Consider the following 23,517-nt stretch of genomic DNA (forward strand, 5'->3'; position numbering starts at 1 on the left):
TACAAATCAGTTGTCAATTGGATAAGTGTTCACTGTCTCTTTTGTTTAGAACTCGGTATCATGTTGCTTTCCTTTAAGAATCTCTAGTTGCACTGTGAGAGTTTTAGGGTTTTAGTAAGTGGAAATTACCTTTCTGGTCTTCTTTTCTGTCTGGCCTCATACACTCAGCTGTATCTCAGTACTTGTGCCTAGCATGAGCCTTTGGATGAAATGCACCCAGCATTTTGTGAATTGGTGTTCTTGGTAGCTTATGTCAAGCATTTTCCATGCAAAAAGAGGGAAGGCGTCATGCTTCCCCAGTCAGTTCTTCTAAATCTCATTGTAAGGTTGGAGAACACTTAAAATTAAGCTTGGATGATTGCCGCGATTGAGAGACGGAGACGCAACTTGATGCAAGCAAAGTGTCCACTTTATTGAATACAGACAACATATTTATATATTCAGAAGACCAACGAGTCACATGCTGATTGGAACAATCAACTAATCATCTCATACATATTACAAAAGCTGAGCTCCTGATAGGCTAATAAAGAACATACGACCCTGCCAAGAGGTTATTGTGTTGCAAAACTAGATAAGTTTCAAAGTTTACTTAGCAGGGTCACAAGATCCTGTTCTTTTGTGCTTACTTCTGCATGTTGCAATTCTCCACCACCCTCGGCACTTCTCCATACTGACACAACAAGCCTAACGGCCAAAACCAACTTTATTACTTATATATATCTATATAATTACTAACACCCTATAAGCTCTACTAACTCCTATTCATACATAACCCACATCTCCCCCTTTTTGTTTTTAAGCAACATCCGCTTCCCAAGGTTTGCGTCCGACTAGCTCGAGGACGTCTCGTTTCACTAGCTCTTCCGTACTAGAAGTTTTTTGCCAGGTCTTGCTGTCGTACAAAAAGAATCCTATTAACAGAGGTAGCTATAGATTTTTGCAAACACTGCAAAATACATGGCATTATTACTAACAATATACAAACTATTAAAAGAATCAAAACTCCTTGTTTAAACAAGTCTTTTAACCATCCCGTAATTCCCCAAGATGCTAACCATCCATCAAATCCATCCACTCCCTCTTGTACATTGTGAATTCTGTCTCGCAATTCTGCAATTTGCTTATGAATACTCACAGAATGATCAGACAGATTCATACAACACATTCCTTCAAATTCCTGGCATCCATGTCTACAGCTAAAAATCCAAAAGTTACACAGTCCACAATGGGGACACTAGAGTTCCCGCTTATTGGTTTCTGGGATTGATGTCATTCAGGAGTAGTATTCTCATCTTCGTTCACAGGTTCCGGGGTGTCGTCGGCTGACAGCTGCTGCAATGTCTCTCTAAAGGGTCTCACATTCTTTGCTGGAATCCAACGAGGACCTCTTTCTGTGGAGACACAAGCATAACCTCTGCCCCACGTAATAAGGGGATAGGGTCCCATTATCTTACCTGATTCTGGATCTCGAACCAAAACTGGCGGTTTCACCCTGGGCTCAAAGAAATTGTTTGTGCTAAAATGTCGAACTACCGGGGGATTGTTATCTAACAAAGAACAATTCAAAAAATTAAAAACATACAAGGCTTTCTGTAATCTCTCTCCTGGTGTGTCAGTTCCTACTCCCCCTTTTTGTTTTTGTAATAGCCGCTTGAGGGTTTGATGGGAACGCTCTATCAGAGCTTGACCCGTGGGGGAGTGAGGAATGCCAGTGGTATGTGAAACTCCCCAGGATACAAAAAAGTCAGTTAAAGATTTAGAGATATATGCAGGACCATTGTCTATTTTTATCTGGGAGGGCACTCCCAGGGTGGCAAAAGCACGCATTAGATGTTTGCGTACATCTCGTGTCTTCTCTCCGGCATGACAAGAAGCAAACAGCATTCCAGAAAATGTATCGATAGAACAGTGAATATACTTCAAACGCCCAAATTCAAAATCTGTTTGCCATAATTGAAGGCTTTGCAAACCCCTGGGATTAACCCCTCTTGCTATAGAAGGAAAAGAGTGTCTTTGACAGTCGGGACAAGTAGCAATGATACTATTAGCCTGCTGAGGCGTAAGATTAAACTGTCGTTTCAGGCCTCCGGCATTTTGGTGAAAAAAAGAATGGCTAAGTCGAGCTTGCGCTAAACGGTCAGGTAACACCTGTACGGGTAACGTAAGCACATCAGCCTGTCGGTTTCCTTCTGCAATAAACCCAGGTAAGGAGGTATGGGACCTAACATGCATAATAAAATAAGGATGATGGCGAGAGTTTAAAAGAAAGATAAGTTCTTGTAACAAAATAAATAAAGCGACATGAGAAACATCACGGAGTACCGAGGCTTCTGCTCGTTGAACAATTCCTGCAACATAAGCAGAGTCAGTGACTACATTGAGAGGAATAGACCATTTCCGAAAGGCACGAACCACAGCCGACAACTCTGTTATTTGAGGAGAGCCCTGCACAGTTTCTATGTCAGAGTCCCAACGTCCAGACTTATCGTTCCACCAAAGAATGACAGACCTGTGGGTTTTTCCCGATCCATCTGTAAAAACAGTAAAGGCCTGTAGAGGCTGATCACTTCTTTTTGGTATGGGCAATAGATGGAAGTCGGCATGTAACAGTTTATGAGAAGGTGGATGTGAGGTGAGTTGTCCTGCATAGTTGGCCAAAGCTATCCCTAGAGCGTCCGATTGTTGTAATAACCATTGCAAATAAACTGTTGTCACTGGCAAACAAATAAGGGTAAAATCTGTCCCTGCCAGAGTCAACAGTCTCTGCCGGGCCTTGATGACAAGGGATGCAAACATTTCATGCTGTGTCGAGATAGTTTTTGTTGCTTGATTGGGTAAAAAAACCCACTCAATAACCAATAAAGGGTCCGGTTTCTGGTCGTCCCACTGGAAGATTAACGCATGAGGCTGCTGCACAGGGTTTAGAATGATGAGTTAAAAAGGCAACTCAGGTGCATACCGCTGCGCTTGTCTGCTGGTAATTGCTGTGGCAACCTTTTGTAACGCATTCATAGCTGCATTGTCAAGGCTTCGTGGAGCACACAAGTTTGTATCTCCTCTAAGCATTTGGAACAATGGATTCAAATCTGCATTTGTAATACCAAGTAAAGGCCGCACCCAGTTAATTGTTCCCAAAAGCTTCTGTACGTCATGCAAGTTTTTTACATTAGCACGTATTTGTAAAGGTTGTGGAACAATAGTCTGAGTTCTGATACGCCACCCGAGATATTTCCAAGGTGGTAGTCTCTGTACTTTCTCTGGTGCGATACAGAGGTCTGCTGATTTGACGGCAGCCATGACAAGGGCTACGGCTTCCTCCATGACTTCTTGGCGCTGAGCTGCCACTAGAATGTCATCCATGTAATGATATATCAACACTTTAGGCATTGCAACCCTAACGGGGTTAAGTATCTTAGCTACAAACCATTGACATATTGTGGGGCTGTTCTTCATTCCCTGTGGCAACACAACCCAATGATATCTCTGCAAAGGAGCCTGCATATTGATGCTAGGGACTGAAAAAGCAAATTTAGGGGCATCATCTGGATGCAATGGAATATTAAAAAAACACTCTTTAAGATCAATAACAGTTAAATGCCAATCACGAGGAATCATAGTTGGTGATGGTAGCCCGGGCTGTAGGGCTCCCATGTCCTCCATAGCATCATTAATTTTTCTCAAGTCATGGAGCAAGCGCCACTTGCCAGTCTGTTTTCGGATAACAAAAATTGGCGAATTCCAGGGACTTGTAGAGGGAACAATATGTCTCTCAGAGAGCTGCTCTGCAACTAATTCTTGGAGGGCGTGAAGTTTTTCTATAGGTAGGGGCCATTGATCGACCCAAATAGAAGAATTAATCTTCCACGTTAATTTCAGGGTTCCACGCCCTGCAATGGCCCCACCTAAAAAGGCTTTTCAATAGTTTGAATAGAGATACCCCACTGAGATAATACGTCACGTCCCCATAAAACCATAGGGACAGGTAGAACAAATGGTTTAACAGAAGCTGTTTGACCGCTTGAGTCCTGAATCTGAATCAAATCAGAGCTTTGCCGACTAGTTCCATAGCCCCCTATCCCAGCCAGCACCTGAGAAACATTTGCCAGCGGCCACTGTGGGGGCCACTTGGCTTGAGAAACAACCGTAACATCAGCCCCTGTATCAATAATTCCACTCAAAAACACTCGGTGATCCCCGCGAACTAGAGTACAGTGGCACATGGGGCGCTTCTGGGTGATAGATTGGACCCATAAAATCTCAGGCACTCCTGTAGAGCCAAAAGCTCCCTGTCTTTGTTTCGGCTGGCCATCAGACCGGGGGCTAATTGTCTTAGGGATTAAAATTAATTGCGCTATTTTACTATCTTTTGGTATGGTACAAGGTGGGAACGGAGTCCAGGCCATGATTTTAATTTCCGATTCGCTATCAGAATCAATTACTCCGGGTAATACAAAGAGACCCAATAGGGTAGCCGACGACCTCCCTATCAATAATGCTTGGGTCTGTGGTGGTAAAGGGCCAGTAACTTCAGTAGACAACAGGTGAACAGAGGAGTCAAGTAAAGTTACTGTGTGGGAGGTTGCCAGGTCCAAGCCGGCGCTTCCTGTGGTTGCTGGGCAGAGGTCAGAAACCCTCCGGTTTCCTGCCCTCCCCCCGCGTACAGAGAGGCGCCGGGGTTGGTCGCGGAATTTGTGTCTGCACGCGCCGCGGATTCGCGTTCAGCCGCCGGTTTCCCTGTATGGGACGCCCATTCACATCAAATCTAGATTTGCATTGGTTCGCAAAATGCCATCCCTTTTTACATTTAGGGCAGACGCTAGGTGCTGGAGGTCTCTTCCCTTGTCCAATGTCACGACAATCTCTTTTGATATGCCCTGGTTTCCCACAACCAAAGCAGTTTTGCCTTTCGTTATCTCCCCCAGGCCCCTTCATGGCTGCAAAAGCGGCGGCCATTGCTTCATATTTATGATCCATCGTGCCAATCCTGTTACAAGCCTCAATCATCTCAATTATCGTGGGGTTCTGATTTGGAAGCGATTTTAAGAGTTTTTTACAATCGGCATTGGCGTTTTCTACTGCTAATTTCAACAATAAGATCTCCCGAGCTTCAGCATTATCTATTTGTCGGTCCAGAGCCTGCTTCAGCCTATCTATAAACTGCGTATATGGTTCTCGAGGCTCTTGAGTGATATTAGTGAAGACTTTTTGAGGCTTTTGGGAATCAGGAACTTTCATTAAGGCTCTTCTCGCTTCCTCCCGGACCGCTTCTAAAGCGTCTCGGGGGATGTCTCTAGCCTGAGCGGCTGGGTCTGCGTGTTGCCCTGTCCCAGTAAGATGTTCCATAGTTAAAGCTGCTAAAGCGGCATTAGCGTGCCCCGCATACCCCAATAAAATTGTTTGTAGCCCTAACCTCCATTGAGATTCCCACATTGTATACTGAGTCGGGGTTAACAACAATCGCACAAGAGATTTTAAATCATGCGGGGTCATGACATATGTATCAAATACAGAAGACAAAAGACTTGCAAAATAAGGAGAAGACAGCCCATGCTCAGTGACCGTACGACGCAATTCCTTAATCACCGAAAAAGATAATGGTTCCCATTGAGCCGCCCCCCCCCCTTCCTTGATAGATTACAGGAGCCACTATGGTTTGCGCTATTTCTAGTTCCCCTTCCTTTAGTGCTTGGCGCTTAATCTCTCCCCAAACATCATGGGGGCTAGGAGGGAACAGATCAGGCTCCTTTTCAGGGTCAATGGGTCCTGGATCAAAAGGATCATCCTCCGGTGGATAACCTGCAGCACAGGCTAACGGGGGTGGTGACAGAACCTGCGGGACTGGTACTGCTGAGGGCTGCGGAATTGGTGGTGCTGAAGCTGCTGAGGGCTGCACTCCCCCCTCTAAATCTCGCTGGCTCTGCTCCTGCGCCTTTATCGTCTCATAAATTAATCTCCACCGTGGGAGCATTCGTTGAGCCTCCTCATTTCCAGAAGTAGCTGCATCCCATAATTTTACCCCCACATTATCCCAAACATCTTGGGTGAAAATTGAAGAAGCAGTGACCGTGGGGATCTTAAACTGGACCCATTTAAGGATTAACTTAAGGTCCTGACCCGAAATGGTCTTTTTTCCATGCTTTTTAAGCAAAGCTTTCATTAGTTCATAAACGTCTCTTTCAGGAGAACTTGTCTGATTCCCCATTTTTCAGTTTCCCGCAGCTCACCTCTCGTTCCAGACGGGGGTGATTAGCCGGCTTTTCCTGCTTCGTTTCAGCAGCTCCTTCAGTTCTGCGGGACTCGCAGCACGCCACCAGATAGGTGATTATCTGTCTCCGATGGACTCTTCACCAAGAATCACGTCGGGGTCACCATTTGCCGCGATTGAGAGACGGAGACGCAACTTGATGCAAGCAAGGTGTCTGTTTTATTATTCACAAACAGCATACTTATATACTCCCAAAGCCAGCGTGTCACACGCTGATTGGTACAATCAACCAATCATCTCATACACATCTCAGAAGCTGAGCTCCTGATAGGCTAATAAAAAACATACGACCCTGCCAAGAGATTATTATGTTGCAAGACTAGATAAGTTTCAAAGTTTGCTTAACAGGGTCCTAAGATCCTATTGCTAAACAGAATGTTCTTATCTGTAACCACAAGTTCCTGTTCTTCTGTACCAACTTCTGCATGTTGTAATTTTCCACTGTCCTCAATACTTTTTCATACTGACACAACAAGCCCAAAGGCCAAAGCTAACTTTATTGCTTACAATATATACAATCACTAATATTCCACAAGCTCAAATAACTTTTATCTCCACATAGCCCACAATCTATAATTACATTTCCAACTTCTACAACAAATTAGTAGCTTCTACTCACTGTAGCAGCCATTCTGGCTCTTTTTTGTGGCTCAGGAAAGGAGAGGTGAGTTACCACAATTAAAACAGTCAGAAGTGCTTGATGTATTCATAGGATGGACTTCCTGGGGTGTTTGCACAGCCTGTTTGAGTTTCTCTCTGACTGGGACGTATAGTCTTGGAGAAAGGAGAATGGCTCAGAAATGTGTTTCCACCTGAACTCACTTGGATCATCGGTGCTGCAGAGCCCAGGCTGTGGTTTTTGGGTCAGTCCAGTTCCTGTGTGTGTGAGCCAACATCCAGACTTGACAAGGTAGTAGTGGTGAGGCACAGTGCAGCTGGAGCTCTTAGCCAGGCTGGTAATTCATCTGCAGAGCCAAGTCTAAACTACCAAGGTGTAATACAGAGCACTGTGTGGAGAACTACTGCAAATGCCTTCCAAAGCCCATGACTGAGCGGCAGTCTGAAGTACTTTTGGGTTACTGTTTGTGTGTTGGCAGTCTCCAGCTGTCGTTTTGTGATTGCCTCTTCTCTCCATTTCTCTACAAAGACGGTGTTTCTGCTGAGAGTGCCGCGGTGGTGAAGCACTCCGGGCCTGGCAAAGATCTAGCTCAATGCCGTCATGACATTCAGCTCAAAGTCAGCAGCAGCCTTGCTGTTTTCTGTCTAGTGCATCTAAATCCCCTGGCATGTCTTGTGTCAGCTTGTTGTATGAAGGTGAATTTAAAACAGGGACGCTATTTTCTTTACTTCTCCCGCTACTGGGTGTTTAGTCAGTGTGTGTAAACCATTAGAATGAAATGCAGGGCTTCAGGAGCAGGGATTTGACCCATGGTGGAAATGAGTTTCTGGAGAGCTTTTCCTAAGGATTTCAAAGACATGATTTTCCTCTCAGAGACAGAGGTGTCACAGATGCATTACCAGCCGTCGTCCTCAAGATGCACTTGTGATCCTTGTAATGTGGTCTGCTGTCCTCAGCAAGACACCTGCTTGCTCTTGGTTTCCCTTCTTCAGTTGGTAATGCACAAGACAGTAATCTCCTGTTCTGAGGGACCTTTCCTGTGCAACAGCAGTGCTTTGGTATCTGTGAAATGAGCTCATAGTTCTAGTCCAGTTCAATTCTCCTCAGTACCTGTTTGTATGACAACAACCTGTTCTATTGCAGGTCTGGTTTAGGGTGCACCCCTCTAAGTGGGCTTGCAGTCAGTTACTCTTGCCACAGGTGGGTGTGTGAGGCTTTTGGGTCTGTTGCAGTTTTGTTCTCTTTCTATTCTAGTGAGTGCTTTGGGGGCAGTGGGCGCGGTGGGGCTTGTTCTTGCTGGTTTTCAAGACAGCAGCCTGATGAGTTGTTCTGGTTTTTCTTTACAGGGCTCCTGAGTCACAGGACTTTGGGCTGAAAGCCTTTCAGCTGCACTGGATGTACCACGAGAGAGCAGTGTCTGTGCACAGGGAGATTTCCACAGTCACTGGACTCTGAGAACACAGCATTTTGATGTTCAGGCTTTAGAGTCTAGCTGCAAGTGCTTCATTTGAAGTTCTGATCCCTTGTGATGCTGTTCCCAGAATGAAAAGGAGCACTGGAATTCCCAGGAGTTTCATGGTGGAGGTGGATGATCCCAACACGAAGGGCGCGATGCTGACGAGCGACGGGAAATACGCCATCCCAGCCAGTAATGCGTAAGTGGGGAGCTAATTGGACTGGCCAGAGAGTGAGCGAGAGGAACCATGTGTGTGTGTGAGAGAGAGACGGGCCAGCATCTGTCCTTGTGAGGGAGGCAGCAGTGTCAATGTATCTCAACCTTCCCATCTGTCGTGTGTTCCAATATGAAGACAGTGCAGTCCTGCTGTTGGTGCCCCTGGAAGTTGCTTCATCTTGTAGTGTGCCAAGAACCTGCATTTCTGACCAAGAGTTCAGTGCTGTTCCTGGGGAGTCTTTCTCTTGGAAAGCTCCTTTTGCCTCTGGTTGAAGTTTCAAAGGCTTCTTGTCAACTTTCACCACTGGCTGCTGGCTGGAGATTTCCTCTGCCTTTGATCAGATGGCACGTGTGAAACAGGCTGAAGTTGTGCTGTTGCTCTGAACTGAGCAGGTGCTGCTGTGTGCTGACAAGAGTGGCTGTTTGAGAAAGGGATTGGGAGCACTTGTGGTTTTCTGTCATAGGGCTCCTTTTGCAGAAGCTGTTACAAAGACTTCCTCCTTCTCTGAAATGTGATGACTCGGAGACTAAACTCCTCGTGAGCCTGCATTTTGCACTGACCCTCTGCCAGAGCAGAGGTGGGATTCATTCCATGCATTTCCAGCTGTCAGAAAGGGATTTGACTAGTCTGAGAGGATGACTTTTCCTTTCCCAGTCTTTAATGTTTCTCTTTCCCCACCCTCCCTCCCCCCAGGGCAGCTTAGGCTCGGAAGAAGAAGGAAAAGCCTCCCTTCTTGCCACAGGAGCCATCCTCCTCCTCCTCCTCCTCTTCAGATGTTCCTGTTCCTGAGGAGCTGTTATGTCCCCTGTGTAAAGAGTTAATGATGGATGCAGCTGTTATTCCCTGCTGTCAAAACGATGACTGTGACGACTGTAAGTGTTACTGCCATGTTTGTTAACTCCAAACATCACATCTGATCTTGTGAAAGCTGAAATAGATGACACAGCGACTCTGTTACCTGTTCTACTGAAAACTGAAGTACCCTCAGAACAGCAAAGGGCTCTTCTCGTGCTAAAGACAGAAACAAAAGGCAGCCAGCTCTTTTTTTCCCTTGGAACGTCTCTGCTTCAATGATCTCTACAGGCAGAAGGTGGAGTATGAGAAGAGAGCATAATGGTGCAGGTGAATTCCAGATTGGATATGGAAGGCATTTAGGCTGCCCACAGCCCTTTTGTCTCCCACAAAACTGTACAGCCAGCTCTGGTGACTTACTGGGGTCTGCCACAGACAGACAGGCAGGCATTTAACCCACATGCTTTTGTAATTGATTGTCATTGACTTGAACCCTAAACATTTCCTTAGTTTGGCTCAGAGCTATTCTGATGGTTCTAATTCATCACAGGTATTAGAACAGCACTGCTGGAATCTGAGGAACATCAGTGCCCAACGTGTCATCAGACAGACATTTCTCCTGACTCTTAGGAGTGCTTTGAATGCAGCTGCTCTGGGTGACCAGTCATTCTTACCAGCCTTTAGTGGGATGTGCTCATGTATCTGTCTCTGGGTTGATTTTAGGATTGACAGCCCTTACAGGGATAGCCATCATTTCCCTCTGTGGAGGCTTTTGTTCCCGACTCTCCTGAAGTTTCATGGTGCCTTTTTCTAACAGTGTTTCTGCCTCCAGATTGTGAACAACTTGAGGAATGACACTGGCTGCAGTCAGCAGATTCAGTAGCAGCCTCAGCAGCAGCTGCCACCGCCTCCACCTCCAGCCACACTCCTCAGACAAGCGAGAACACACAACCTGCAACCTCTTCTCCAGCCAAGCATTTCCAGCCAGCAGGATCCACCCATCATCCCACCAGCTTCTCCAGCTTCTTGGCCTGCTGCTGCTTTGCCATTGTTGGGCCCTGGTGCAGCATCTGTGGCAGCCGGGCTGCCAGGGAACCTGTCGCCTGCTTTGGCAGGGATTTGGCAAAGGAACTGACAGAATACAGAAGGGCTGAAAAGAAGCTGTCCAACTGCCTGACACGTCTGTGGTGGAGAAGCAGGTTGTGTGGGGAACTCGGGAGGAATTCCACTCCACACTTGGATCATGAGGGATGATCCAAGGTGATTGGCAGTGATAGGGGAATCTTGTGTAGGTGAGTAGCTCCAGTGTGGCAGAGGTGACAGCTGGCTGACAGTTGTAATGGGGCAGCAGTTGCTTTCACCCAGACTGCAGACTGGTGGCTTTTGTGAGTATTGGTCAGTTTTTGTCTCAGGAATTATGAGATCAAGGTCGTTTTTAAGGAAATCTGAAACTGATGAAAGACCTTCAGAGGGGGAATGATGCTGAAGAACGTGTGTGGAATCATGTGAAAGTTATAACTTGGTGGGCACCTGGCACCCAGTCAGGGCTAAACCACCACCCTCAGGGAGTATGATGATCCCACCAAGCTGGGCAGGTGTGTAGATGTGCTTGAGGGCAGGAAGGCTCTTCAGAGGGCCCTGGCCAGGCTGGAGCCATGGGCCCAGGGCAATTGCGGTATGTCTGGTAATTCCCTGAGTGGAGATGCCCCTGGAGGTTACCCTCTGGAGCTGAGTGAAGGAGAACCACCTGCTGTCATTGATGTGGGTGAGTGACATCAGTCTCTATGAAATAAGTCGTCAGTGACCTGGGCAGACTGAGACAGGACAATGGGGGAAACTCATGAAGAAATGCAATGAATATGCAGATCTAGTCTGGGCACATGTAGAAAGTTTTGCTCTAAGCAGGGCACACACTTGGTGGAGCCATCCCCTGTGTGCCCAGCGCTGCCAAAAAGAATCCCTGCTTGAAAGTCACACTGGTTATTGAGTCCTGATTGGCACTTGGAACTCACAAGCTGTATGTTGTGTTGTCAGGAGAGTTCTGTAGTACCATGCAGCTCCCTTCTTCTGCAAGAGCTGACAGGACCTGCCCACAGAGTCTCCGCTCTGTCCTGGCCTCCGTGCTGGTGTCCCAGGGAGCCACTGTGGAGCGGATTTCTTGCATCCCAGCTGCCTCATCCCTGCAGCCCTGCTCAGTGTTAGACTTTTCCTGTCAGTGTGAACAATACTGTGCCTCTAGCAGTAGTTCTAAACTATGGCTAGTAGTGATGCCAGAGGCCATCCCAGGGGAGGGGGAGCGCTGTGGGCGTCACCAAGGGAGAGGGAGACCTTAGGGCGCTGCTGATGTCACACAGGGGCTGTTCCAGACCCCACCCGGCGTTGTGACCTCACCTGGCCAGGGGCTGTAGAGCCTCAGAGCGGGACAGCCAGAGCCAGTTGGGCTGAGCTGCCCTCGGGAGGACTCAGCTCCTTCTTTGGCTACTTGCCTTCCTGCTTGCTTCCAACCATCTCTCATTTGCTGCCCACTTCTCCAGCCTCTTCCAAAGGTAAGGATGATCCAACTCTGTACCTCGTGATCCATCTCTAGGCTGAACTCTTGCACCTCTCTAGGCTGGCCAGGGCTATGAGTAGTGTTGCTCTGTGCTAGTTCTGATTGTGGCCCAAAAAGGAGGCACTGGGAGCTACAGAGGAGGGTTTGGGCCCAAACAGGAGCCTCAAGGCTTTTCTGAAACTTTTGCCTTCCTGTTTTGTTCCCTGTGTCTATTTGAACATGCTGTCTGTGTCTCCTGCTAGATCCTGCTGAGGCTGTGTGCAATGTCTCTGCGCTTCTGCAGCGTGATCCCATACGCCGTGCCCGGAGCGCTGGCACTGCTGGGCTGCTGGTGGCTCTATTCCTCCCGAAAAGCGCAGGCCAGAGACCGTGAGGAACCGGCCACTGCTGCTGAGGAAGAGCTGGAGGAAGGAGGCACAGAGAAGGACTCGTGGCCCCAGACGGAAGCCTGTGTCCCTCAGAGTCTGTGTTCCTCGTTGGAAGAGGAATGCCCAGAGGCTGACCTTCCAGAGGTGTCAGCGATGACATTTCAGCCCAGCACCTTGGAGGATGACGCTGACAGACAAGAGACAACAGGATGTGCAGGGGAAAGCAGCGTCCCTGCTGCTGTTTCTGTCCCCGTGCAGAGCACAGAGTGTCCCGGCAGCGCTGCAGCCAGCCCCGCACAGGGCTCAGGCTCAGGCGCCGACGCAGAGCAGCGGCCGTCAGCAGCGCCGGCAGCGCCAGGAGCCGGGCAGGAGCCCAGCAGTGCCCAGAGCGCCGCTGCGCTGCCGCCATCCCCGCAGGCAGAGCCCCGGGCTGAGGCAGCGCTGCCGGGTGCCGCGCGGGATGTGCCCGCTGGGCTCTGCCCGGCTGCAGCCGCCCCAGCTGATGCCCCTCCGCAGGCGGCCGGCGCTGCTGCCCCTGAGCGGGGGCTGTTGGAGGCGGCGGCAGCGGCTGAGCACACAGCTGCCAGCAGGGATGCTGCGGGGCTGCTGGCGGCGGGCAGCCATGCGCGTGGCGCGGCAGGTAAGGGCTGTGCCGGGCTGCTGGGCACCTGGCTGGGCTGGGGCCACGACAAACGGCTGCTGCTCCACTTGGGGCAGTTTTGGTCAGCACTTGGACAGGACTGTCTTGCCTCTGCTGCTGGGGAAAGGGTCACTGTGTTTGAGGGGCTGCTGCTGAACTTGGGCCTGCTCCTGTTGCATTCCCAGAGGTGGGCTGGTTTCTCCCCAGGCATGAAGGGTGTGTGATGGGACTTGACCCTTCGTGACATCCTGGGGAACCTGATGGAGGAGCATCCCCATGGAATGCGTAGCAAGTGCTTAGTGTCACCTCTCTAGGAAAGGATCTCATTGCCTGGCCTGCTGTGTGGCAGCTGCACTGTGTGGGCTGTCTGAATGCTGACCTGTGTGCCTGTCTTGCAGGTGTAAATGGGTCTGACGAGGACTCGGAGGACACAGACGGTCCCGAGTGGCAGACAGTGACCCGAAAGAAGCGCGGCCAAAGGGGAAAATCCAAAGTGGTTGTCTGGGCAATAGAGGTGCCAAAGGTAAGCAGCCGCTGTCCTGCTCGTGCCTCCTGCTCTGCCCTGCGGAGACACTTTCAGCTGCCGTGGGGACCCAATAGGAAGGAAGAAGAGGTGCAGAGATGGAAAGAAGAGGCATGTTATTGCTACACCCAGGGCTGGTGGTTGGAGTCCTTCTCCAGCACCTTCCACCCTGATCTGTCAAGGTGATGCTCTGAAAGCCCTCAGAAGGCTTTGAGGGCTCACAGCTCCTAAGAGTAGGGAATGAGTTGTGGTGCTTTCCCCTGTGCAGGAGGGTCACGTTGCAGCTGCCTGTCCAAACCCAACCTCCAAATCAGCTGCAGGAACCAGGAAGATGGGCAAAAGAAGCCCCAGGGCACAGTGGTGTTTGATCTACATTTCTCCCCTTGACTCTTGCTTTCTTGTCTTTCATCAAGGTGATAGTTACACATCTGATTGGCAAGCAAGGACAATTTATTAACAGCTTGAGGAGAGAGTCTGGGGCCAAAATTTCTCTCTCAGCGCTCCCTGATGTCGATGACTACGAAGTCTGTCACATCAAAGGTAAGAGGAGCCTTTTTGTTCAGAGTCTAGAGCGTAGCTTGGGGGCTTTAATTAGACTAGAAATGGATTCAGTGGCTTGGCTAGGCCACGGCTTTTACCAAAATGTTCTGCTCAGGGCTGTTCCAGCAGAGGGATGTGGCAAGTGGCCTGGGCCTGGGCACGTGCAGCCTCTGTTGTAGGGCTGGGAATGCATTTGAGCAGCTTTGGCTGCTGGAGCTGAACCAGCCCCTTTTGCAGGATCCCTTTGGGCTTGAAGCAGCAGATAGGAGATGCTTCTCAGCATCTTGACTGGGAAGGATGTTGGAGCAATTGGGGCTGAAAAGTGTCTGTGAATGAGTTGGGTCAATGCAGCTCAGGAGGCTTCTGGCAGCTGAGTTGCTTCCCATGGCAGGGCTGGAGGTGTCCTCAGCCTACCTGTGCTGCTGACCTTGGGTGGGATTCTTGTCTTCCAGGCCTCTCCCATGAAGTTGAAGGAGCGTTGAGCCTGATTGGCAGGAGGTTCAAACACTTGTGTCTGGACAACATCTACCCTCTGCATCCCCCTGCACCGGTGACACGTCCTTCTGTCCCTAGGACTGCAAAGTCCCAGACGCCTCAAGCACTTGCAGAGGGAAAAAGAAGAGGAAGTAGTAGGAAATGGTAGTAAATAGTAGTAATCATAGAAAATACCTAACAAAATAAAGTCTAATATTGCCAAAGAAAAACACGGGAAACAAAGGAAACTTGACAGAAAGTAAAGTACAGAAACTTGAGGGAAAGCCAGAGCCCCGGGCAGCTGCTGCCACCTGGACACAGGCTCTGCTGCCCAGGGCGGCCCCTAGTGCAGGGCTTGGCAGATGGCCAGGGAGCGGCCGTAGCAGATGATGGTGAGAAGATAACGCTGTCCTGAAATGAAAAGGAGACTCCTCAATGTGTGGGCAGCATGTCCCAAGTAGGAGATGTCCCAATGGTCGCAGCAGGAGTTGGCCATGGTTTTGGGGACCGTGGTGGAGATGGAGCCCAGGTCCGAGAGGGAGAGGCTGAGGAGGAAGAAGTCCATGGGGGTGTGGAGGGGGTGGTCACAGGCTACGGCGCTGATGCCGAGGCCGTTGGCCAGGAGGGCAGCCAGGGAGATGCCCAGGCACAGCCCAAAATGCAGCAGCTGCAGCTCCCCTGTGCCTGCGAAGGGCAGGAGCAGGAACTGACTGCTGCAGCTGCTGTTGGGCATTTGCTGTTCCTTTGAAGGAGAGCCTTTTAAAAACAGCAAAGTGCAGAGGAAATACAAGACAGACTCCTCTGAGCAAAGCCACTCCATTCTTCAGGTAATTACCCTCCCAATGAAATGCATTTCTCTGCTGTGCTGTGTGTTGGCTGTGAGGGGCAGGAGCTCTGCTCCCGTGCTGCTGAGGAGTCAGCTTTTCTGTGTCAGGGGTGCTCTTTTTTGGGATAGAACTCACTTTTATCACTGAAAATTGGAGGAATCTTGGCACACGACGTGGAAAGGGCTCCTCTCTCTGTGCCTTAGTGCAGTCAGGAGAGCTGCAGTGCCCATTAGTCTTTTTCCTCTCTGCCCTGTGTTTTCCCTTGTGCTGCCTTGAAGATGACTTCACACACAAGTAACTCCTCAAAAAGCATCTGGGCCGTAAGTCAAGCAGGACAGTCCTGTTGCAAAGGGCACTTCTGCAGACTCTGCTCTGTCCCACCCTGGAGATGGAGCTGTCCTGGACAAAGCAGGACACAACTCCTGCTCCAGAGAAGCAAAGGGAACAGGATCACAACAATCAGAATATCAGACCAATCCTAATGGGGCCTGACTGTCTGCAAGCCAAAGTGTGCTGAGTCCTGACACTCCCTGCTTTACCCTCCTCTAAGTGGTACAAATGAGGGATTTGTCTGCTCTTCAAATGAGAGACGACTTTCTATGTCCCATTGCCCAGCCAGACACCCAGAGGTGAAGACTATTAGAACAGGATCCTTCCCTTTCAGATAGCTCCTGCTTGAATATGTGCACTGGGAAATGTCCCGGGGCTGGTCTGGAGCTCTGAATGGCTTTCAGTGCTTTCTTAAAGAAGACAGAATTGCCAGGTGTAGGAGGGGAATTGCTGTGTTTCCTGAGAAATCACTGAAAAGATGAATGAAAAAGAGTTCCAACAGGTCTGTGTGAAAGATTCACCGAGGAGGGCAAGGGGAGAGCTTCCCAGCATGGCTGTGGCAACTCAGGATGGCTGCTGCTGCCTCGCGGATCTTGCCATGGGATGTGTAGGAAAGGACCAAACCAAGGCAAAGGGTGAGATCAGGTGGTTTCTGGAGGAACAGAGGTGGGAAAACAGAGAGAAAAGGGGTTGAAAGGAGCAGGTCACACGTAAACAGGGGGCTGATCAGTCCACTTCTGTGGCCTTGCCTTGCAGCTGGTCACCACAGCCTGTCCTGCTTTCCCAATACCTGCACATCCAAGTGCTTTCTAGGGCAAGGGAGCTCTCTGCTCTAGGTACAGATGGAGGTCCGAATGCCAGCCCATCTGAGTGGGAACCACAAGTCATCAGGTGTAGTGTTCTCTGCTGGGGGGAACTGGTGAGAGCAGTGGGTGTGTGTAAGTAAGTAAGTAAGTAAGTAACTGGTGTGTGTGTGTGTGGTGGTTTGGCCCAAGCAGCCCAGCAGCAGCACGACAGTCTCTTGCTCGGTGCCCACATCCACCCCCACCCTCATTAGGATGGCAGAGGCCCCAGCGAAATGGCAGTAAAAAGATCACCAAGGTCGTTGTGGATGGAGACAAGGGCAGGGAGGGCTCGCTGCCAGTGACGGTCCTGAGCAAAACAGACTCCAGTGCTTGAGCGAGAGAGGAGAGTAGGAAAGCTTATTCTACAAGAAATACGAAGGTGGGAGCTCTCCTCATTCGTGTGCAGTCAGTCTGCTCAGCCCAGACTCAAATAAAGGCTGCCCTGGGACCCCTCTACAGGAGTAGGATGGACACCTTGTGACTGGGTTTGTGATGCCAGCTTTGACGTGAACAAGCCATTCTTCAAAGGTGGCCATGGTCAGGGAATCACGGAATCACAGAGTGGTGGGGTTGGAAGGGACCTGCAGAGATCATCTAGTCCAACCCCTCCTGCTAAAGCAGGTCCATCTCTGTCAGGTCCCACAGGAACGTGTCCATGTAGGTTCAGAGAGCTCCAAGGAAGGAGCCTCCACACCCTCCCTGGGCAGCCTGGGCCAGGGCTCCCTCACCTCACAGGGAAACATTGTTTTCCTTACATTTCAATGGAACTTTTGTTGTTGCAGCTTCTTTCCATGACCTCTTGTCCTGTCACTGCCTACAACAGGAAAAAAAGGGAAACCCCAGCCTCCTGACACCCACCATGTAGACGTTTGTAACTGTCAGTGAGATCCCCCCTCAGTCTCCTCCAGACTAAACAGCCCCAGATCAGAAGAAAGCCCCCAGCCACAGCTCTCCTACTCCTCTAGAGAGGTCCCAGGGGAGCCTGTCAGCCAGCAAAGTGCTCCCTTGCCAGCTCCTGTGATGTGGGAGCTGTGACAGAATCACAGAGTGGTAGGAGCTGGAAGGGACCTCTAGAGATCATCTAGGCAAGCCCTCTGCTAAAGCTCCCAACTAGATCAGGTCACACGGGAAGGTGTCCAGGCCGGGCCTGAGAACCTGCAGAGCAGGAGCCTCCACAGCCTCCTGGGGCAGCCTGTGCCAGGGCTCCCTCAGCCTTCCTCTAAAGAGGCTTTTCCTTCGGTGAGACTACTTGTGTTCAGCTCTTGTCCATCAGCCCTGGTGCTCTCCCTGGGCACTCCCATCCCGCCCCATCCCCTTGCCATGCAACTGTCAAAGTGCCAAAGTGCCGAGCTGCCGGCTTCAGTCTTCTTCCCTAGGGCGTGTCCCCCCCGGCCCAGCCCCAGCGCCAAGGACACCCAGCCCAGGGCTGCGTCATGGGCTCGTCTTTATTGCAGGAGCCGTGGCGGCGCTGCGGCGGCACAGCAGCGGTGCTGGCGGCGGCCGGGAGGCTCAGGCCCAGCGGCCGCGCAGCGGATCAGAGCCGGCCGGGCTCAGCCACGGCGGCGGCCGCGCGTCCCGCGGCGGCGGCGGCTCCTCACGGGCCGCGGGCGCCTGGGCTGCCCGGCCCTGCGGGCTCTCTTGGCTCGGCGTGGGCCCCGGGAGCGGCGGCTCCTGCTGCGGCTCCTGCTGCGGCTCCTGCTGCGCGCTCTGCGGCTCCGGGCCCGGGCCATGCTGCCGCTGCCCGAGCGTGCTGCTCAGCCGCTGCCCGCGCTGCCGGCTCCCTGCCCCCGGCCCGCTTTTATAGGGCTGCTGGGGCCGGGCCCTTTGTGACAGCGGCACCTTCTCCGGCCCATCCACGCTCTCAGGCACCTTCTCTCAGCACTGACGTCACCAGGGCTGCACCCGCCGGGCTGCGCGTGGGCTCCAGCGCAACGATGGTGCTGACCACAGGGCATCCTACAGGGACCGCAGGGAAAAAACACCGCGACACAGCCTGTTTGCTGTCAGGACTTGTGACCCTGTGACGGATCCAGGCTGGAGCAGTCTGTCCCTGAAGGGCTGCTCTCCTGCTGCGTGACCCTCGCTGGGGCAGGGTGTGAGGAGCTGCCCCTGTGGCAGGCCCCAGGCTGGAGCAGTTGGTGAGGAGCTGCAGCCCACGGGAAGGAGCCACGCTGGAGCAGTTGGGGAGGGACTGTCTCCCGTGGGAGGGAGCCCACAGTGCAGCAGTGGCAAGTGTGAGGAGGCCTCTCCCTGAGAAGCAGCAGCATCAAAGTGCATCTGTAATGAAGTGACCCCAACTCCCACTCCCCATCCCCTGCGCTGCTGGGGGGGGAAGGAAGGAGAGTCCTGGGAAGAGGAGGGGTGGGAGGAGGTTTTTTTAAGATGGTTTCATTTCTCACCTCCCTGCTCTTATTGTTCCTTTAATAAATCACACCTTTTTCTCCCCAAGTTGTTTCTGTTCTGCCTGTGATGCTCATTGCTGAGTGATCTCTCCATCCTTATCTGAACTCACAAGCCATTTGTTGTCGAGGAGTGGTTAAGGGAGAATGGACACGGATCCCAGGGTATAATGTTAGGCCCGACGGGGCAAGGCAGTCTGAGTTCTAGTTATATGAATTTAATGACAATCAAGACCAGAGTCAGAGCCATGGTTAAAGCAGTTGCTGTCACGCAGACAGCAGGCCGCTTTCTGCTCCTTCAAGGTCCGGCTGTTTTCAGCTAACGAGCTAACAGCTCAAGGTGGAAAACAACTATGGGGGAAAAACAAGATGGGAAAATGTGAGGGAGCTTGCTTATGGCAGGAACCGCAAGTAGGATTAGCATAAGAATGTAATCTATTAGCTGCTGTTGCTGAGCCAGCTTTGAAGCTGCTGGATATAAGTTAGAGCCTGCTCTCAATAAAGAAGATGATTTCTGCTATCACTCACATTGAGTAGGACTGATTTCTTCCCACCCAGCTGAGAATCGGACCCTGGGTTGATCGCCGCATGAAGTAGGCTTCGAGCCTGGGTTTTTCAGGCTTTGAGCCTGGGTTTTTCAGACTTAGAGTCTGATTTCAGACTTAGAGTCTGGTTTCAGGCTTCAGGCCTGGTTTCAGGCTTTGAGCCTGGGTTTTTCAGGCCAAGAGCCAAAAACTTCCCGGCAAATGGAGCCCGAACAGGGGCCATCACTGGGTGTTACCGGGTAAGGAGCCTGCCTGCGGGGAGCTGAGACTTGAAAACACGGAGGCAGAGGCAGTCGTCGGAGGAAGCCTGCCGGATCCCAAGCAGAGGTTGCTGTACCCGGCGGAGTGACTACAGGTTGCGGTGAGACGAGGATCCGACAACATGGATAAGGAGGCAGCACTCTCACTTTTACATCGCTTTTTAGAAAAGCAGGGGGTGGACTTTAAACTGACCGATTTGTCTGGTCTACTTGTACATGGTAATTGTAAAGGCTTTTTTAAGGACTCTGAGAAATATTTTGATGAGAAGGAGTGGAGAGCATGTGGGACTTGTCTTTGGGACTTGGTTATAGACGAAGATAAGACTGCTCGGAAACTGATAAAACCATGGAGAGAAGTAATTAACTGTTTGAAAAAGTATAAGTTGGAAAAGGATTTGACCGCTGCTGTAACTCAGTGGCTTGATATGCCCGAGACTGCAGCCGAGCCAACAGCTGGACTGTTTGGTATCGGGACTAATTATATCTCACCTCCCTTTTCTGGTGAGTGGCGAGAAATTGGAAACCTTCTCTGGGAAGCCACTATTAGTGGTGATAAGGACAGTAGTAAGATCAGTAAAGATTTAGGTCTCATTTGGAGAGACGTGATAAATACTTTAAAAGAAATGCTTGCTGCCCAGGCGTTGACTGTTGCGCCGAGGCTGAAGGAGACAGACAGGGGAGCGGACAGGTTCCTGCAGGAAGTATTAAAGAAACTGGAGCGACAAGAGACCATGGAAACACAGTCTGTGGCCACTGAAAGCCAGCCCGGTGCCGCCCGGCGCTGAGCGGGGCGTGCGGAGAGAAAAAAAAAAAAAGAGTTCTTCTTTACACAAGAGTATTTACAAAGTCAGAGAGGCGAAGGGGCTTCAGAGCAGAGCCCCCGCGGGAGAGCTGCTTCCCATTCGAGCCCAGCCCGCCGAGTTACCCCTGGGACGACTCGCAGGGCAATGCCGAGCGGGCGGAGTCGGGCCGGGGTGCAGCGCAGGATGATCAGAGGAGAGTGGGGGAGCGCGACCCCGTGTTACACTCGACACCATCGGGCATGTGAGGGGAGACAAAGAAAACACGGGAGAGAGTAACAGCGGCTGCGCCGCCGGCGCCGGGGCCGGCACGGAGTGAGCCAGACCCCCCCCGCCCCTTCCATCCGCAGCCGCCGCCGCGCAGCCGCTTCCCGCGCCCGGTCGGTGTCTCCGGAGCCCCCCCACACACACCGCGCCGACACCGCCGGCCCCGGCCCTCACGGACCGCTGGGCTCGGCCTTTCCATCCTCAGTCCCTTGCCTCAACGAGTGTAAAAACTGTTGGTCGTGATGTTATGCCTTTTGCTGTAAATGTGATGATGAATAGTGGTTTTCTTACAGGGGAAACTTTCTAAGGTGTTTTAGGTGTCAGGAACAGAACATTTTGGCATTGAGAAGCTAAAAGGTGGTTTATGTTGATGCTTGAAATGATTGTAGTAAATGGTTTTAGGCAATTTCAACAACCCAAGCAAAACATGTGGCTTACACTGGCCAAAGCAATCAATCAGTCTACAATATGTTTATCAATGGCCACTCCAGATAGTCCTTTTTCTACCTGTTTGGTGGGAGTTCCATCAGATGTGGCACAATGGCCTGTACCAAATGCATTAAAACCAAATCCCTTAGTTAAGGGTAATGGCAAAGTTGACAGCTGGGATTTGATCATTTCATGGTTGCCAATAATGACCACAGAGCCACAGGAGTCAGAATTATTGGGATCTATAAAGATGGATTTTTGTGTTATGTTTAATTTTACCAGCAATACCAAAACATTTGGGACAGAATGTGGATCCCATCCTGGGCGTGTATAAGAACGCAACATCTCAGTGCAATTATACTTCACCAAAAAGACCCAGGTCTAGTCTTGTGCCTGTACAGTTACCAAAGGGAATTCTTCTGGTCTGTGGGGACCAGGCATGGCCTGGGATACCCTCGAGATTACAAAGGGAACCACGCAGTTTGGGACAACTGACGCTCTTGATGCCTAATCACACAGTGATTTAGAAACATCATTGTCCAAAACAATTTGTGCATGCATTTACTGGCGAGTGTGATGACCATGTTACCTTTGGTCTTCCTCAGCAATAATAGCAACTAGTATATTTGCTCCAGGTGTAAGAGTATCTGCTTTATTAACTCAGCTATGCAAATTAGGATGCTGGCCTAGCAAACAAAGTAACCAAACCTCAATGACATTAGAAGGCTTGATTAGTGATGTAAGTAGTATTAGACATGCACTTGTGTATCATTTTATGGATGATATCCTCATTGCTCAGGAGGAGGCATTTACTGTAGATCAAGAGAGAGATCTAGAAACCATGTTATTTAGGGAAACTAACTTTGTTTGCTCCTCGACAGCAGGACTGGTTAAAAATTACCAAGTTACAGAAAACAAGAAACACCCACAACTTAAAAGGAGATTGTGATGGTAAAGTACAATTGTGGTCCATTACGGCGAATGTATTTGCTTCAGCATTTGTACCTGGGTTGGCTGCAGCCCAGGCCTTACGGCAGTTAGAAAAACTAGTGTGTTGGAGCAGCAAGCTAATGTTACTACTGATGTTATTGGAAAATTGTTAGCAGACCAAAAAAGCCTTAGACATGCCTTATTGCAAGATCGTGCAGCTATTGATTTTTTGCTATTGGCACAAGGGCATGGATGCCAAGACTTTGAAGGCACGTGTTGTTTTAATCTTTCTGATCACAGTGAATCTATTCACAAAGCTTTGGCATATTTAAAGGTTCATGCTAAGAATATTACGGTGGGTTATAACCCTTTTGATAATTGGCTTCAATCAGCTTTTGGGGGGTTGTCAGCTTGGTTGACTATGTTAATCAAAGAAGGGTTAAGATGGATTTTGGTTATTTTGCTCTTGCTTGTAATGTTTAGAATAGTATATAGTTGTATTATGAAGGCAGTGCCTACATTGACTGACTGAGTCTTGATCGTGCAAAAAAAAAAAGGGGGATTTGTCGAGGAGTGGTTAAGGGAGAATGGACATGGATCCCGGGGTATAATGTTAGGCCTGACGGGGCAAGGCAATCTGAGTTCTAGTTATATGAATTTAATGCACAATCAAGACCAGAGTCAGAGCCATGGTTAAAGCAGTTGCTGTCACGCAGACAGCAGGCCGCTTTATGCTCCTTCAAGGTCGGGCTGTTTTCTGCTAACGAGCTAACAGCTCAAGGTGGAAAACAACTTTGGAGAGAAACAAGATGGGAAAATGTGAGGGAGCTTGCTTATGGCAGGAACCGCAAGTAGGATGAACACAAGAACGTAATCTATTAGCTGCTGTTGTTGAGCTAGCTTTGAAACTGCTGGATATAAGTTAGAGCCTGCTCTCAATAAAGAGAAGATTTCTGCTATCACTCACATTGAGTAGGACTGATTTCTTCCCACCCAGCTGAGAATCGGACCCTGGGTTGATCGCCACATGAAGTAGGCTTGGAGCTGGTTTCAGACTTAGAGTCTGGTTTCAGGCTTCGAGCCTGGGTTTCAGGCCAAGAGCCGAAAACTTCGTGGCACCCCCCTACTAACACATGGACCCCTCAACATCCCCCACTCACCCCGTGGCGATGGGAGGGATCCAGCTGACCCCTCCATGCACCCCCATGATGGGACCCCAAGTGCCTCACTAAGAAAGTCGCGCGTAGCCACCCACCCCCCCATCTCACGACCCCTGTGGGGGGCGTTATTATTCCCCCAGCACCAATCCCCCTCCCCCTCAGCACCCTGACTCCCCTCCCAGCACCCAGAGCCCACCCCAGTGCCCAGACCCCCTCCCCAGCACCCAGAGCCCACCCCCAGCCCTCAAATCCCCTCCCCAGCCCCCCAACCCCCTCC

At 50.4% G+C, this 23,517-nt stretch overlaps 1 protein-coding gene across 1 annotated transcript in view; it reads left to right on the forward strand.

Moving 5' to 3' along the window:
* The window catches only part of LOC104557130 (acrosin-like), a 52,743-nt gene extending 43,480 nt beyond the window's left edge, over nt 1-9,263 (forward strand). The window contains exons 11-13 of the mRNA XM_062020053.1: nt 6,923-6,932; nt 8,429-8,542; nt 9,254-9,263. Of these exons, the coding sequence (XP_061876037.1) occupies nt 6,923-6,932; nt 8,429-8,542; nt 9,254-9,263 (134 nt within the window). The remainder of the gene's footprint in view (nt 1-6,922; nt 6,933-8,428; nt 8,543-9,253) is intronic.
* Nucleotides 9,264-23,517: the final 14,254 nt, after the last annotated feature.

Source organism: Colius striatus, unplaced genomic scaffold, assembly GCF_028858725.1.
Source record: "Colius striatus isolate bColStr4 unplaced genomic scaffold, bColStr4.1.hap1 scaffold_43, whole genome shotgun sequence".
Taxonomy (NCBI): Eukaryota; Metazoa; Chordata; class Aves; order Coliiformes; family Coliidae; genus Colius; species Colius striatus.